Below are 17,868 nucleotides of genomic sequence, written 5' to 3'. Positions count from 1 at the left end.
TATATATGTAATTTTTTGGATGATTCAACTCAGGAATAAGGAACATACAATTAATTGTTCATTGAAAATATGGATTTTCTGAGTTTAAGTTAGTAACACTTACAAATGGTTCTAGTGCTTTATAAACAAATTTATAAGTGTTGCAGTAATGTCCTAATTACAGAAATTAATGAATTTTTTTTATTAGTATTTTTCCAATAAATATTCCTTTTAAGGTTACCACAACCTTAAATTGCTTTGATACTGTTTTTATAATTATTTTTACTGTGTGCATGGCCCACTATTCACTCATCCAGTTGCTTTATCTTCCTTCAATTCAAATATTCTTGAAAATACTTTATTTTATAAAATACTTATATGAAATGTTAGTTTGTAGGATTATATTCTGGTTACTTTGGTAACCATTGCTGTGGATAAACTATTATCAATGTTTCAAATATGAATGTCAGGCTACTCTCAGATCAACTGTAGCAAAACGGCTCGACCTATATCAACCATCCTCCAGTGGATTTCTTTTCCAAGCTATGTGAAGTAAATCTGAGTGTAATTGATAGAACAGTAGGGGACATACATACTTTTATTTATGAAAAAAATTACCCAAAGATAAAATATAATAAATAGTTAATACTTTTGTGAATATTTATAATGACTTTGGAAGTGAAAGTATTTATTAATCTAATCAGAAAACCTGGAGACTATTTCATAATCAGAGCTGATAGTATACATAAATGTAGTTATACAAACTACAAAGTACAAGCACTATTATTGTAGGAAGATGGTACAGGTGGGGATGAAGGAAAATGAAAATAAAATCACTTTCTTTCCAGCTCTCAGCCCAGATGAAGATCTGCAAAGTAGGGCAAAACTTTTCTTGACCACCACTCAGAACATCTTTTCATTCAACTAATAATGTTTCAATACAAACACTATTACCTTTTGTTTCATGATGGAATGGCTATAAGAGTTAAAAATAAAAAAGTAGAAGTCAGCATTTTATAAATCAGTGAAATAGACTAGACTAATAGTAAATAGTTTGTTCTGTATTATGGAACAGAACTCAGAAGGTTCAATATGGAGGAAAAATAGGTTTGAATGAGAAAAAAGGTCCAAGATGACCTCCTACCATTACCAACCCTACTTTTAAATTTCTATTTTATTTAATTCACTTGTTTTGTTAAAATATAAAATAAAAGTCGCTTGTTATTCATATCCTCTCTTGCTTAAGTTTTTGACTTTTCCATCTAAAATTTTGTCGACAATTGTTCCTTCTAATGTTTATAATAATTTTCAGGAAAGAATGGTTCTGGAGCTACTGAAACAAAACACTGGCAGGACATGATAACCAAACCCCGCCAAACGATTGTACAGTGGCATAGGCTTAAGCCAGAATAAACATCAAAAGTAAGTTTTAAAACTTTTCATTCTGATCAAACAGATATCATTATTTATTTTTCTCAATACCAAATAAAATTCCGAATTGTCTTAATTCTAGATCTTACAATTTTTTTTTTACCATACTAAATGTAATTTTTAATTTATTTTCTGTTTGATTAACCTCCATCCATCAGTTTATATTCAACAATAATCAAGAGTTGATAAAGACAGATTTTCACTAAAATACTTCAATAAATCTAATAATTTTTTCCAAAACTAAGTATGGATTTATAGAATTCATTTTGATTTTAAAGGGCTCAGTTATTTACAATTTTGGAGCCAGTAGTCATACCAGTTCATAAAAAAAGTCTTTAGACATTGATTAATTGCTGACATAGAAATATCCATTTTAATTTTAGGTGTAAATAAAGTATGTATTGTTGTTTACATTGCCTAATCTTTTATTTAATTACGTATACCAACTGTCTCTACATTTCATTCCACTTTATAAATTTCACCGAAAATTTCTTGAGGGAAAAAATAGTTTTTCATTGTCTTCTCAGACACTACTGCAAAAAAGTTTAAAGGCCAAGGAAATTTGTACTGAGGAAGCTGAATATGAATTACCATGTAACACTGTTCCATTTTTCAAGCTGTTCAATTCTGGGAACAACAGTCTTCAATATAAGCCTAGATCAGATCACTCGAGGATTATCATCTGAAATGAGGAGTTCAAACATTTGTTCTGTAAGCCGTGATTAAAAAAGGTTAATGTCCAAAAGGTCAAACCAAGATCAGATTTTCATGACTCACCAGCTACCCAAGTTTAATAAGGAGCTGATATTTGTATAAGTTTGTTTCAAAATTCAAAAGATGGTAGATTTCGAAAAAGAACGATTACGAGCAATGAAAAATAGATATTTTAAAAATCCTATGATCCAAATACAGAGAGTACCACAAGGATACCTTATACATAAAGGTATATTCCTTATAGATATTACAAAATGGTTTTAGCTGAGGCTTGATAAGACCAATTTGGAAAATAGATGCTTTGTGTTTGGTGGAACCATGAAGGAGTGTTGAACTTTAGAAGGTTTCAGATGGCATATTCCGGTGAACCATTTGATAGAATAGGTATAGTTTTAAAAAAAGAAGTATCCTGTTTTGGTTTATCAGAATAAAGTGATATTTTAGCAAGAAAATGCTCCTGTCCATCATTTACAGTAATTCGAAGAAAATTATCTTGCTCTAAAACCCTGAAATTTCACTGACTATGGTCTTTTCTGATCAACGGCACATTTTTATAAAGACTTGTTCTTTGAAAAAAAAAGGATCTGAGGATTCTCTTACCTCAGAAAACAAGGACTTTTATCACCGCCAAATTCAACGCTTGGCAGAAAGATGAATTATAGTAATTGTTGATGATAGCTTATATTTTGAAGAAAAATTTTAATGAGTAGATTTTATACTGAAATTTAAAACATACTTTACGCACAAAGACTTTTATAACAAACTTGTGAATATGTAATACTTCAATTTGTAAACTGGTGTTAAAATTAATATTACAATAAATTCTTTTATTTTTCAGATAATGATATTGCAGTTTGTACTAGAAGGCATACCTTGAAGACTTAGAAGTTAATATACTAATATAAGATCTCTATGTTAACATAATCCATTAGTTTTGTCTCTATTTTGAAATACGAGGCTGATAATAATATCTATTTTTGTGGGACATATATTAGTCTCTATATTTTATCATATTTTAAAAGAGATTTGAAGATTTCCAAAGTATATGTATTAGGAAAAGTAATACATGACTGTAAAAGAAACCATACTAACCGAAAGTTTCTTTTGAGGGATGGGCAATATGAAAACTTTTTTATGATGTATCGTGTTGTTATAATATTGGATAGTTTATTTAGCATACCTAGCTTTTTAACAATAAGAAATATATTGCAAATTTAATTTTTGTAAAGGATTTAGACTGCTGTCAAAGCATTTTTATATACCCGTGCTGCTTTATTGATTTTTATATATTAATTCAATCAGTTATTTTAGAATATTTTATAATTATATGATGAATATTTAATTTTGGTAGAGGTTATTTAATATATTCTAATTGAACCATTGCTGAGGATACATCGCATATGAGTAATATTACTGTGAAAGTCCAAACTTATATTAATCCCTGGATCATTCTACTGTCATAATGAATTTATGTTACTTTTATGAAAAATTAATCCTAAAAACGAATTATATTTTATAGAATTATAGTAAGTAGCATACTTAAGTTTCATATACTAAATGGTGCTTAGAGAAACCTACATAAATAATCGTTGCAGTAAAGAGGTATTTGGCATAAGAGAAAACTTATCAAAGAATACTTCTTAATAACAAAAGAGTATTAAATAACATTAATAATAAATACTCTTAAAAATATACTTAAATAATCTTTTAATTTATTTGTCTTCTCTTGTTTACAGTTTGTTATACCATTTGTTTTCTATTTATCATTGAATTAAAATTTTCATAGCACATGAGATACAAAGTATTACAAAAATGAGAAGTAACAAGCATAAGGAAGAAAGAGTATTGCCCAGTAGCAGTTTCTTCCATTTTCTTTCAACCTTCTACGGTTGTTGTTGGACGAGTTAGTTGTGGCCATGATTTGAATAATAAAAGCCATATCAAAATTATAAAAAAATAAAATATCATTCGGAGTGATTATAAAGAAACAAATTAGCTTGTTCCGACAAGCAGATTGGATAAGTTAGACTTTCCATTCGAAAGTATTTCAACCAAACAGTATAGTTTTGCCTACTCTTACTAAAACACACACGTCAAATTTGACTTGTATAGACCTATATTTCATTGCGACTCACCGGCAATGTAACCTCGGCCTTACTGTTTAGCTTTTAACATAAAAATAAACAACACTTCAATAAATAAATAAATTACAAATGAAACAAGGAACTGCATCTACTATCCTAGAAACATTTGTATCCTTACAGCTCAGTAAAAAAATAGATCCCTTAATAAAACGTTTTAAGATCTAAATAGCTAATCCTTAATAAGACATTAACACTAGTAACTGCTAAACATGTGGCAAATAAAGCACTAAAATGTTTCTTAATTTCTTAATATTAAATATTGATATGGTACTTAGTGAATATTTTTTCTTCTTTATTGATTTTTTTATACATACTTCAATGTTTGTTTGTTCTATATTTAGGATTATTTTTTTTAAATGTAACATTAATACTTAAAGAAAGAAAAGCACATTTTTATTTTATACATATATTGGTTGATTACTGCAATAGTTAAAAAAGTACAGATGCAATAGATGCCTTCATAAAAAATACAGTAAACAAATATTGTTCTCAAACTAAGGCAAAATCTGTAACAAACTTCTTATAACTAAAGTTGCTGTAGTCTAATCAGTGCAACTTAAAGTCTTGGACAGTTTGTTGTGTGGCATATCTACTGCATTTAAAATTATTTTGAAAAGTTTTTCATATTCAAAGCAAAAGAAAAATCAACATCACAAGACATTACTTTTAAATTTTGGGGCAAAAATTTTTAAATTTTGATGAAAAGTTACTACTGATTCCAGCAGGAAGAATACTATATAGTAATTCACCAATGATTCAATTATGCATGTAAAGTCGGTTTGAAGGACCCATAGCAATATTTATCTTTCATTTTGGTATTCTAAACTAATTTATTTTTTTAAGTTGTATAATCCATTTAAATAAATAAGTACAGTAATAAATGCACTCACTATATTGAACATATAATCTAATACAAATGGTAGAAAAATAATTGTAATTCATTCTGATAGATCCACAAGTTGAACCTTATCATTTAAGGTTCAGCTTTAAATACCTTTTCAATCAATTTATGCAGTGCTTATGATATATAACATAAAATACTATATTACTTTCATTAATTAGTTAAAATGCATTCTGTAATACTATAATTTGTAAATTTAAATTGAAAATTTTAACTATTGTGGACCATCAACCAAACATTAAAAAGAAAAAAATAGTGGAAATTGATGTCAACAGTACATTCGAATCAAATACAATTTATTCTTTTGTTTTTTTACCCTAATGTTTTCCTAAACTAATTTTTTCTCATAATAAAAGTTATAAAAAATACTAGAGAAAACATAATTTTTTTAAAAAATACACAGGCACATATATGTATATATACACATACTCACACAGGGTATCCTACTATACACGTTACTCCCCCCCTAACCTCTACAATGTTTTGAATTTTGATTTGATTTTTGCTGAGTCATAGCAGTGGTGTGAGGTCTATATTTTGAGGGCTTGGAGGAAAGAGTGTAATGGAGAGAGTAGCTGCCAAGAATAGCGAAACCCAAAAACGCAGGCCTGATAATGAACTCCAGGGATGTGGCAAAGGAGTTAGAGTCTTCTGGCTTCGTTGGAATAGGGTGCATTTTTTATGTTTGTTTTCGGTAAAACATCAGATTTAAAGACAACTTTATACTGAGCACTTTTTTTGATTGTATGCATCCTGAAATTGTAAATCACCAACAATTGAAAAAAAAATTTTTAAGTTTCTGACAATTTTTGCTCAAATGCTCCAGTAAAACATATTAAACAAAATTGTTTTAGTATTCAATTTCCTAAAAGAATCTGTCATCATAATTTGAGTGTTCTCAACTGGCTGAGGAGACTAAAAAGGCTGTCATGATTATGCAGCCTCAATTATGTCGATGAATTCTTAAGTTAAATTAAATTCTGAAACAATTTTGCTCTTTAGGGTTTTTCTATTTTCCACACCATTTGCACATAAATAACCAACAGTCAAATTTATGGTGCTTTATGCTTTCATGAAGCATCGGATCAAAAAAATGCCGGACATGAATAGGCTTAAAATCTGATTTACTTATAAAATATTTAATAAAAGTACCCTATTTCATTGGAAAATCAAACATAAGGTATGCCACAGAAAAACTGGAGCTTAGAAAATCAACAATACCCTCAAAAGATAAGCCATATGCCAAAGCTATGACCAAACAAAAATGAAATCAAAGATTACAAAAATTGTAGAGGTTATGAGGGTTGAACCTTTATAGAGGCACTCTGTATATATATATCATGGTGGAGGATAAAATTTTAAATTATTTTATTACTGATATCTTCAAATCTCAGTATTTGAATTTGAAAATCTTTACTGAATTTAATTTATTTTCAGTTAGTTTAATTTTTTATCACAATAGAAATATATAAACATACAAAAAAGAGTTATCTTTGAGTTTGAAAAACTCATAAGACTCAGTTCTAGTATTAAATATTTATATGGATTTATGGAAAATTTCTTAGAAGCATAAATGCAAAGTCGAGGACAGGTTTAACAATCTAATTTTGTGGAAGTGGTTGTGAAAACTTTATACTTTCTAACCGGAAGAGACAAATTAAAATTTAAAAAATATTGTTCTTAAAATTAAAGCAAACTGTTTTTCTATGGCCTATGTGTTAAAAAAATTGTATTTAAAAAATAATAGAAGAAGGTACAGCATGTAATGTATTAGAGTGCTTCAGAATTATCGGATGTTTTTAAACACCAGAAATATTATGATTTTCCATTTAAATTTGTGTCAAAAAAATTAAATAGCAACTCTTTTTTAATCAACCAGGTCTGGATGAGCATCAAAAACTTGATGGTATTACTGTTTCAAATATGAGATATTTTTTTGTTTTAAAACTTATTGACGAATTGCAATCATTAATCAAGTAAATGAAAACTTATGATTTGTTGAGTTTTACTAATGAGTTACAAGAACAGAAACTTAGAATATATAATTTTCAGAAAAAAAAAAAAAGAACTAATTTTAATGCCGAAGAGTGAAAATTTATACGCTCAATTGCAAGACATGTGAGCTAATTTATTAAGATTTATGTAGTCATTTCATCCCTAGAACTACGTGTGTTAGAAAAATATATAATATAGATAATAAAAAAAAAATACATTAGACTGATCTGGAAATTATTTTGAAATTTTATTAGGCTTTCCATGAAAGTCCTATATTTTTGTAAAATACGTATAATTTGTACCTTTCATTCTTTTATATTAATCTGGATATGTAAAAAAAAAATTAATAACTTGCACTTATTTTTTAAAATTAGCCGCTTTCACAGGACCATTTTGCTTTAAAATAATAATTGATATAAAAGATTTCCAGATCATATTTTGTCAGGTAGAAGTTATAAAATGGATGTTAGCTTATGCTGTTATTATTACTCTCAATGTATTTAATAACCTATACACTCAAAACATCCATCTTGAGTTTTTTATGATATTTTTGTCCCGTAAAAATAGAAATATCGGTTGCAAAATCAGAATCAGGGTTGTGAGAATTTATGTGTGGACGGCATATAACTCTTTCCTAACTTCAACAAAATGGCAACCGATTAGAAGTTGTGTACCTTCTTTTCTTTTCTGTTTTTCATATACATATATAATTAAAAAAAAAAAAGTTTTTAAAACTATCATTAATGATTAATATTTGTTTTAACTTAGTGAATTTTATTTTATTGACATAAAATATAAATTTTAACCACTAACAATACGTTTAATTTATTTTCTGAGTACTTCTAAGCTTACGTTAAGTTAACATCACATACAGTATCATTGTATATATAATGATAAAATGTATTACAACATATTTCTAACAAATTGCTTTGACAAAATATCGATGTTGAAAATATTTAGTGTGTTTAGGCTTTCTTTAGATAGCTTGCAATATAGATAATATAAGTTTCTGCTTTATATAAGTGTTTTAATTTCTTAACAGTTAATTGCCAGTCCTTGCAAAAGCTGTCGTTTCTGAATAGAATCTGTCAGTGGTAATCAACAGATGTTTTTTAAATTTTAATTCTGTCAGTTTAAAAGTAGTATTAATATCTTTGATGCTATTTCTACTTTGAGTTTAAATTTATGCTAAAAGACTCACAGTTTCTATTCAGAACAAACAACAGTTAAATGACAATAGAGCTTTGATGAAAAAGTAGCAAAAAAAAAATAACTGGAGTTAGTTATAGATCCTAATGTTCTAAATGGATGTGTTAACGTTTTTTATTTAGTTTCTAATAAAAGCCAAAAAAAAAAAACCATCAATGTCTAAGTGTATTTCCATGTAAACCCTATATATGTGTAATAAAATATGTACAATTTATTCATATAGAAAGTAGTATTTGTTCAATGTATTTATGTATAGAGATCAGTGTAAAAAAAAAAAAATAATAAAATAGTTATGAGTATTTATATATGTGTAAAGGATACAGTATAATACTAAAGTTTTTCATAGTTTTTGACAGTAATTGGCATACTGTATATTTATAATACAAAGACATAGGAACAAACTTATATTTTTAACTATATTTTGAGTGAAATTCTTTAATAAAATTTTTATTATTTCAGTCGATAATAATTTATTGTATGATTATTTTGAATACATACATTATTGTAGATCACTATTTTTGTGCACAAGATAATGAACAGTTGTAAATTGACAAATAAGTTGGCTTCTTGTCAAATATTACATATATGTTTTATGTGTTAATGGTGTATTACTTTAAATCTCTATGTAAAATACAAAATGAATAAAGTACAGGAATGTATCATTAATTACTTTATTTCCTTTTCTTTTAATGAAAAAAGTAACAATGTTCATTTATTTAAAAAACTGAACGAATGATTAAATTAATTTTAGTTGTCTGTTTTTATTGATAAGTAAATTTACAAACAATATTCGGTTATTATGTGATGTTTACCCTACTTAAATCAATACTATGTGGTCATGTAATATTGATTTTGAGCTATCCTAACATCAATCAAAAAATAATGGACACAATAACACAAATAAAAGTCCATAATAATAAAATAAATAAATTTACAATTTCACATGGATATGTGAGTTTGTGTTCATGTGCAAAGTAATATAAATACAGTGTAACTACGAGGAGGCTAATGTGTTGATAGATCTATTATAATCTATCTACTGTTTCTACCTTTTATATGAAAGATGACTTAAATTCCAAAACAAAAAATGTATTATTAGCAATAATAGAATATACTAAACAACAAAAAAACCAATTCGTAGAATCAAGAAATTCAATATTTTAGTATAATATATTTCTATTACAAAACTGGGCTACTTATTTCAAGCACTTTCAACTACTAAATTGTATGACATTTGATAATTATGGAATTATTGATGTTAGAAAACAAATTCATAGTGATACAAAATATTACAATGTTGTAGGTTCAGTTAGTATTTATTAAAACTTTTTTAATATTTATCAATTACTTGTAGCTGAAGAAGCTAAAGTGTATTTATTTGAAAATTATTATTGTAATAATATTTATGGCAATCGTAAAGAAACAAATAAATGGCGCCTAACACATGAGAAATATTATAGTACATGCTTATAAATAAAAAAGGACAGGGTGGACCATTGATATTAACCAACATGTCACAGTACCTCTACATTTTTGGAAAAATCAAGCTTTTTACCTTTTTTGTTTTATTGATCTTATCCTTAAAACTGATATATCATTGTAATATAAGATAATTAAAAACACTATATTTTACATTATATATATATATATATATATATATATATATAAATTAAACAAGGGAAGAAAGATGTTAACAATAAAAATCAAATAAATTATATAAATAAATCATTTATTGGAGCAATTTCCATAGGCACATAAATAATGAATGTAAATAAAAATAAATACAGAAACATACATTATCACAATTTTACATAAAAATAAATACAAATTAATTAAAAACTAATATCATTGGTTTGCATTCATTCTAACAATCAATTCATAAACTTTGATGATACATCTCATAGAATATGAATAACTTAAAAAAAAAACAACTCAAGAACTAAAACTTTGGTTTATATACAATGGACAAATACCTTACCTACCTAAAGCCAATTATGAATCACAGTCAATCAATTATATACTTTTTAAATGAAAAGTACGATTCATAAAGGCACTTTCAAACTTTTAAAATCTAAACTCGAGGTATTCCAGCCCATCTGAACAAAAAAATAACACATTACACAAATAACAGTTTAAAAGCATCAGTTTATCGTTGCATGGTTGAATTTTCTTGTGAAACTTTAAGAATGAAAACCAATACCAATCGAACAAAAAAATAACTGATTGAAGAAAGATAGTCTGGGTGGCGGTCAATAAAGGTATCAAAATAGTAAAAAAAAATAATTGATTACACAAAAAATAATTTTCAATGAGGACGCAATATCAGATTTATTAAATGTTTTACATACATTCCACTAAGGTCGCATATAGTTAAAAAAATGATTAGTTCTGAAATATTAAAAAATAAAATACATATATTAAATTTTGTTAGAATAAATTCCTTACTTTTCAAGGAAATGAATTATTACACTTTCATTACAGACAGGTATGTAGCCAGATATAAACAGTGAAGACCAATGGCCCAAAATGCTTTTTACAGATTTCTCTAAAATGGACTAGTCACCAAAAATTTGACCTGATTAAAATATTCTCCTAACCCAGGAGGTAAGGAAAGTAAAAATGATAGGGAATTTATACGGTTCAATTGCAATATGAATTCAGATATTTCTTCACAATATTAAGATAATAAAAAGTAATGTTTGACTTCTATTAATAAATTAATAATGGAATTTGAGCACTTTAATCCACATAGCAGCTGTGAATATATAAAAATACCAGTCAATTGAAATATTCCAGAAATGTAGTGTTAACAGCTTTGACTAAACACTCATAAACTCGTGCTAAATTCAAAGACTATAAAATAATTTTGAATCAAAATAATAGACAATATAATTTTTAAATTAAGCAGTATTAATGCTAGTAAATAACACACATGTGCTGAATATTGGTTGTGTGGACATAATTTTTTAAGTGAAACTTCTTTTTTGATGTTCTACAACTGAAGAAAAAATATTTAACCGGAGTAAATTAATTTCGTGGGGCAAGATGAAATGAAACAGAAGTGGTAGTAGCAACCCTGGCCAATTTTATTTATCAGAATTGGCCTAGGAAATGGTTGTTCTATTCTAATTATTATAACAATTCTGGAATTTAATATTTTCTGCCTTAGGCAATAAGAAACGAATAATCATTATCAATACATTACTTCATTCCAAGAAGTTTCACTTCTGTCAGCCAGTCCCAAGACAGCCATTTTAATTTTTTCTCTTCACTAATTTTACACGATCTGAAAGATTCCAAAATAAAAATCATAATATAAATCGACTATTTCTATATTGAGCAATTAAATGTAATTTTTTCTTATATAAGCCTCTTGTAATAGTAACTGAGCTTTTAATGACATAGTACAATACCCACTTATAATATGCTTAAACAGGAATGATTTTCAAATTACACGCCAATACTATTAAAGCAATCGCTAAATCACAACATGGGTATTTTTTTCTATATTTGTGCGTGCTTAAGTTCATTTCAATTCAAATAGATACAAAATAATGTAGTATTTGTGTACATTTACCCTTAAATGGTGAAAGGTGTCAAGTTCCTAATTATAACGTCTTAAAATAGCAATACTAAATTGTCAACCCCTAAAAAGACTACAAAACTCATCTAGCTTCTTTTGCATATAATAAAGGTTGGTTGTTCATTGTAACAGACAAGGTAAACACTTTTATGATTTTGCGGCCTTGAGAGTACACAGTGTGCTAGTAACGTTGACCATTTTATTTAAAGAATTAAAGTCATAAGGGTATATTTACTTAAGTAAAAATATTATGCAAATAAGAAAATTTTGTTTCCTTGAATTAAATTGAAATTTGAAGAACCAAACCATGAAGATGAGAAAACCTTAAATTCAAATTTTCATTATAAATAAAATGAAAACATTAATTTTTTTTAATACAGTTATTGTTTTATAAAATTAAGATTGATTATTCCTAATGTATTTCAGATAATCTATTTTATTTATTATAAAGGACTAGCAATGATTTTTAATAATTGTAAGCCAGAACAAATAATTAAGTGAAATTTTCCAAATTATAAGTATGAAAGGACTTATTATAAAAAGAAAATCTACATACTTAAGGATAATAATGTTACTATAGAAAGGATAGAAAGTCCATAAAGTACAAACAGATACGAAAATTCAACTAGACTGGAAAAATTAACATATAAATAAATCACTTTGAATGGCAACTTCAAATTTCTAATAATTTTTCAACAATTTAAATTAATGAAAAAAAGGCACTTGTTCAACAAACTTTAAATAAATAACAATTTGTTAAAATAAAAAAACAGAAACACAATAAGCTTTCATTACAACACACAGTAAGTTGACATATCTTCTGCTCACAAGTTTGGAGAAGTCATCCAATGTGTCAAATTTATTGTTATTGAATCTCATCCACCGGATGAAACTGCTATACAAACAGGTGACATCAATAAATTTTTCATATATTTTCATGTCTTGTCTGTTATAATGGACAGCTTACTTAAAGCTTAAGATTTTCCGATGAAATAGGACTTCAGAACTTTTGCTGCTTTCATAATCACATAAAAATAGTTTTCATCACATCAAATGTTATAATACAGAAAACTCGAGTCAGAACCTGAAAAATAATAAAAAATTATAAATTGCTACTTTACAACACATAACTATTATTTATATAATACAGACGAGTTGGTCATGAGTAGCAGTCAGAGAGGAAAATACAAATAAGTATTCTAGACCTTTTTTAGAGATATGTAAAAAAACAACAATTACGTACTATAATAAAAAATAAAACATTACAACAAAATATATTTTTAAATTGATTCAAAAAGTATAAATACCTTTGAAGTAATTTAACCAGTTTCGAATTATGCCTTTACTGTAAGGTCGGGATGTAAGTAAACCGCATAAGAATGATCTTTTACTTCTATTTCGATACTCATGTCCAGTCATTCCCAGTGATATTAACCAAACTTCAAATACAAATACAGACATAATAAAAATGGCTGCTTCGATACAATATATAGAAGTGACAAAACATAAGGCACATCTGAAAAAAAAATTATTCTCAACTTAAAATATGTTCTATAGGTAAGAAACAATTTATATTCATACTGTGATGATTTTATATCAATGATATAAATTATTGTGCCACCTCTGGAGGCAATATAGATTCATATAATATACAGGATTTATTTTATATTTAACTATAAAATAAAACATCAGTAAAGGTAAACAATAAAAGTTCTCATGAAATAAGTGTTGCCTCCAGCGGATCACTCACAAGGCTCTCACAACCCATGATGATGAACAAAACACCACTGATCTATAGCGAAGAGAAACTTTTTCTGATTATTGAATTATGGTTTTTAAAGTATTGCAGGGTAGAAGTGAACCTCTGACTTATGATCTAATTATTTTCAAAAGATAATATTAATATAAGAATTCAACATAAAGGTAAATTACTTACAAACTATCAAAATATACTTCACTACAGTCATCAGGAAGCATTATAGCTCCGATGAATTGAACTGGATGGCAAGCCGTTGTCAATATTAGATTTGCACAAAACACAAGATAGGCAATACTAAATATCAAAAATAACATGTACCATTTATGATTTTTTTCTCCAATGCAACAATTAAACCTGTGAACACCATATACTGAACATAAAATTCCCATTCCATTTATATATATACCAATCTAAGCATAAATTTTAAATAAACTGAACGTAGCTTACCATGCACAGTGTTGGCCTCTCATAAGGATACAAGCCTGGCAAGTATAACAATGAAAAGTTCTTGGCGGTATTTTAACATTGCACTCAGGACAAAGTAAATTAGATTTGAAGTCCCCATCATATTCACATGAAATGTGTGATAACTTTTCTTTTTGTTTAATTTTATAAATGCAGAAACAAACACAGAATGTCAAGCATATAAATGCAATATTTTCATCTGCACGAATTTCCAATAGTTTAACACCAATTATTTCAAAGATCAGAAAAACCTCAACAAAGGTAGCAACATTCCAAACAAAGAAAAACGAACTATATGAATAAAATTTCATAAAAATAAAATGTAAATAAGTCAGGAATATCGGAAGAAATGAGAATGCAACTACAGAAATCCAAAGGCCTTGGGCAGCTGCTGTTAGAAACAAAGGCAATGCTACGACAGGTAAGATGACATGAAGAGAACACTGTTTAGCTCCACCCACCCAAGGGAATCGTATTCTCTCAGTTGCACTGGTCATTATCCTAGCACACAAATTGGCTGGAATTGGTTTGCAGGAAATTAATCTAAAAAATATAAATACAATTAAGTATTAAATTAAATTATATTACAGATATAACAAGCCACTTTGTATGTACAATAAGAAATACCTGTCAAAGCAATAGTCAATCTCAGGACAATTACAGCAACAATCTAATAAATGCTTAATTTCTCCCTCAGTATTAACATATTCACAACAACACAGTGTTCTAGGTGCCATGTCAGGAATGTTTTAACACGAGGGAATGAAGGGGTTCTAACTAAATTCATTATCTCCGAAACATCATATAAGTAACTTGACATGGCTTATGAAAAACTTCTACAGTCTCATGTCATTACTTCAATAAACCCGATAAGGTTGTCACCTTAAGAAAAGGTTAAAAACAGCGTGCAAAGAGGATATCCCTAACAACCGGTCATATACATAAGTGAAAATATAAATGTATAAATAAATCAATAAACTAATTCATAGTTCAAAAAAGGAAAATTTTAGTGTTGAAAAAAATATGAAAATTTAATGGAGAATAATAATATTATGAGTTTATTTTATCTTGACACTTCAAATCATAGTTTTAAGAGTTTATAAATTGAACCAGAACTCTAGTTCAGTATTGAAAGAAGATAATAGAAAAAAAAAAGTTTAAAATTTCAAGGAAGTTTAAATTAATTTCTATCAATGGATTCTTGGGATTGAAAATCACAATAGAAAAAAGTTCACTACTCTCTAGGAGTTCGTAGTCCAAATGTGGCAGATTTTTAAAAATGACGTCGTATGGTTTTTTGATTTATTTTCAGTAACTTCTAAAGTATTACAAGTGGGTAAAATTTCATCAAAAACTACTTAAAAGTATGCTTGACCAGCTTTTATTTGAGTCCTAATAGAGTTCTTTATAGTCAATAATTCTGGATTCCCCAAAAACGAGAAAATCATTTTGTGAATTTATTTTTGCAACTATCACAAAAACTTCTAATCTACCGAAAATTTTCATTATAACTTACTTTATGATATATTTAACGAAGTTCGAATTGAGCAAAGCTCAGAAGTTTATATAATATGGTCGGAGATCATTTTTATCCAAGAAAGAAATCACAAGGTTTTACAGAAAAAAGATACATTGGGTGTAAAATGTGCCCATATTTTTATTTTTTAAGTGTGTGTATTGATTAATGAATTTTTATAATTTGGTAAAATGCATATGTGGTTTCCTTTTTGAAATGATGTAGAATGAGGTCTTTTTTTTTTAGCTATCTTCTTTATTGCCTCTCAGCGTAGAGGAGCATTCAGCCAGGAATTCCATTCTTCCTTATTTTTAGCTTATTTATTTAAAGTCGCTCAATGTAGTCGAGATATGAAATCCTAGGGCGGCCCCTTGATTTTCTGCCATCTGGGACATATTCCATGGTCTTAAATGGATCTCTGGAGTCGTCCATCCTTATAACATGGCCAAACTACTGGAGCTGACGAGTTTCCAGGAGTTCTCACAGTGGGACTACATGCAGTTCCTGATATACCTCTGGTCTTCCGGGGCCTCTCCTGCTGGGTTAGTCTCCCGTAGGAGAGAGTCATCGATTCAGAGAAAATTAATAACAAGCCTCGGAATTGAACAGTCTAGAAGGAAACGACACGGCACGGCATGGATAAGGACATACGTTTGGGGGAGAATGGGATCAATAGAATGAAATACGGGAGATGCTTTTGGTAATTAATGTACAAATATAAACATCCAGGCTTCGATCTCCACTTGAGTGAGCTCAAGTCAATAGATCTGATCCAATTAAATAGTAGTTATAAAAATAGTGAAGGTCATAACTCCCATAATAGAAATAGGATGAGATGGTTCCAGAAGTCCTGTGCAAGTTACTCATGATTCTTAGAGCGAGGCAAAAAATGTTGACCTTATTCGATCTCGTCCACTGCCAAGTATACTAGTGGTTCATAACTAAAGCTTATTTACATTTATCATTATTTTTTTCACATCTGCACAATTTCAGATCCTCTGTAGTTTTTATTCTTAATATTAGTGTTTAGTACTTGGTAGAGTTTTTGTTAAATTTTTAGTTAAAACTGTGAACCATTATGGATTCATCCAACCCCAACCAATCGTCAATGTCTGATGAATCGCCTTGGGTTAGTGGGTAATGTTCTACATTAGCATCAGGTTCTTTCTGAGTCCCTTTTACAACGGGCTCTACAAGGATGTCTCTACTTAGAATACAAATATTTTTTGAAACTGTTCAACAGTCTACTATCTTTCTTTTCTAATAACCATGACATAAGGTCTGAGCACTGGTTCCGCTCAGGCACAGGTGAATCCATTAGCAGCCGAGATAATTGAGATGTCACCGTAGCAACTGAAAATATTCTCCTTCCCTCCTCCAGTTTCTGAGTAACCCACTACTTCAAATTTTTAGTGATCAGATTCCAGAATTTTCTCTATAACCCATCTGTCTTCACCTTGCCATCTGAACGTCCTTTTTTGGTTTCACTGTCAATCCAATTAGCTATGTCATTTATGGTTTAAGCTTCCGCTAAATTGAAATATACCATAATTATAATCATTTCATCGCTTTTTATTAGAATAAAAATTATTAAGTAATTATTTTTAATTATAATTATAATTGATTATATTATATTTTGATTATTGAATTAAATTATAAACTATTGATTATTCAATTAGAATTGAGTAAAGTAGATTTATGTATCTGAAAAATGAAGAACAAGTCAGTAATTAGGTATATGTATTTTTATCGAAAACATGCGAATTCAGGACAATGATATATTGACTTTTAATTCCTATAATGGTAATGGAGAACATAATTAACGCTTAATAAATTTATATCTATTTTAATTCTATATTTATTTATAATTAATTTGCTTATATTTTTTTATAAATAACCATATAAACAAAAATATTACTGAGAAGGTTAAAATCATCTGGTTAGGTTACATTGTTACACCATTTTTGTATTGGCTGTGTGGTTGGTTCTCATTAGTGCTATTAATCTAATTTTTCCGGTTGTGATTTATTTTCAACAATGTCTGCAAATGGTAATTTTTTAATTTTATATAATCGTTTATAATTTTTTTCTAGTTAATCAATTATTAAAATTCACCATTAAGGTTATTTTAATGTAGATGTTATACCCTTGAGTTTAAATAAATTTTGAATA

At 27.9% G+C, this 17,868-nt stretch overlaps 3 protein-coding genes across 4 annotated transcripts in view; 2 read left to right on the top strand and 1 right to left on the bottom strand.

Annotated features, from left to right (window-relative positions):
- Syt7 (Synaptotagmin 7) overlaps positions 1-8,405 on the top strand; it is a gene marked incomplete at its 5' end in the record, with an annotated part of 34,853 nt that extends 26,448 nt beyond the window's left edge. The window contains 2 exon segments of the mRNA XM_014431431.2: positions 1,292-1,401; positions 2,963-8,405. Of these exon segments, the coding sequence (XP_014286917.1) occupies positions 1,292-1,392 (101 nt within the window).
- A 1,688-nt stretch (positions 8,406-10,093) lies between these two features.
- Positions 10,094-15,080, bottom strand: GABPI (zinc finger DHHC-type palmitoyltransferase GABPI). Of its 2 annotated transcripts, XR_010844828.1 has the most exons (6): positions 14,808-15,080; positions 14,163-14,723; positions 13,893-14,069; positions 13,264-13,472; positions 12,924-13,040; positions 10,094-11,659 (listed from the first exon to the last, which is right to left on the bottom strand). XR_010844828.1 is itself a non-coding variant. In XM_014431430.3 (5 exons), the coding sequence occupies exons 1-5, from the start codon at positions 14,915-14,917 to the stop codon at positions 13,006-13,008; spliced, it is 1,092 nt and encodes a 363-aa protein (XP_014286916.1). In that variant the 5' UTR covers positions 14,918-15,080; the 3' UTR covers positions 10,094-13,005. The 2 variants fall into 2 exon arrangements, 1 of the variants encoding a protein (XP_014286916.1); XM_014431430.3 differs by having other exon boundaries at positions 10,094-13,040.
- Positions 15,081-17,620: 2,540 nt separating this feature from the next.
- LOC106687504 (protein dpy-30 homolog) overlaps positions 17,621-17,868 on the top strand; it is a 6,183-nt gene continuing 5,935 nt past the window's right edge. The window contains exon 1 of the mRNA XM_014431429.3: positions 17,621-17,746. Within this exon, the coding sequence (XP_014286915.1) occupies positions 17,734-17,746 (13 nt within the window). The 5' untranslated portion in view covers positions 17,621-17,733. The remainder of the gene's footprint in view (positions 17,747-17,868) is intronic.

The sequence above is a fragment of the Halyomorpha halys genome, unplaced genomic scaffold, assembly GCF_000696795.3.
Source record: "Halyomorpha halys isolate HHAL.00 unplaced genomic scaffold, Hhal_1.1 Scaffold972.1, whole genome shotgun sequence".
Taxonomy (NCBI): Eukaryota; Metazoa; Arthropoda; class Insecta; order Hemiptera; family Pentatomidae; genus Halyomorpha; species Halyomorpha halys.
This window is presented reverse-complemented; position numbering and strand designations above follow the sequence as displayed.

Excerpts from the sequence above, each read along its gene's own strand:
- GABPI (XM_014431430.3), bottom strand. The coding sequence starts at position 14,917 with ATGGCACCTAGAACACTGTGTTGTTGTGAATATGTTAATACTGAGGGA. Across the intron at positions 14,724-14,807 it reads ATTGACTATTGCTTTGACAG|ATTAATTTCCTGCAAACCAA; the intron begins GTATTTCTTATT and ends TATATTTTTTAG. Across the intron at positions 13,041-13,263 it reads CTGGTTAAATTACTTCAAAG|GTTCTGACTCGAGTTTTCTG; the intron begins GTATTTATACTT and ends ATTATTTTTCAG.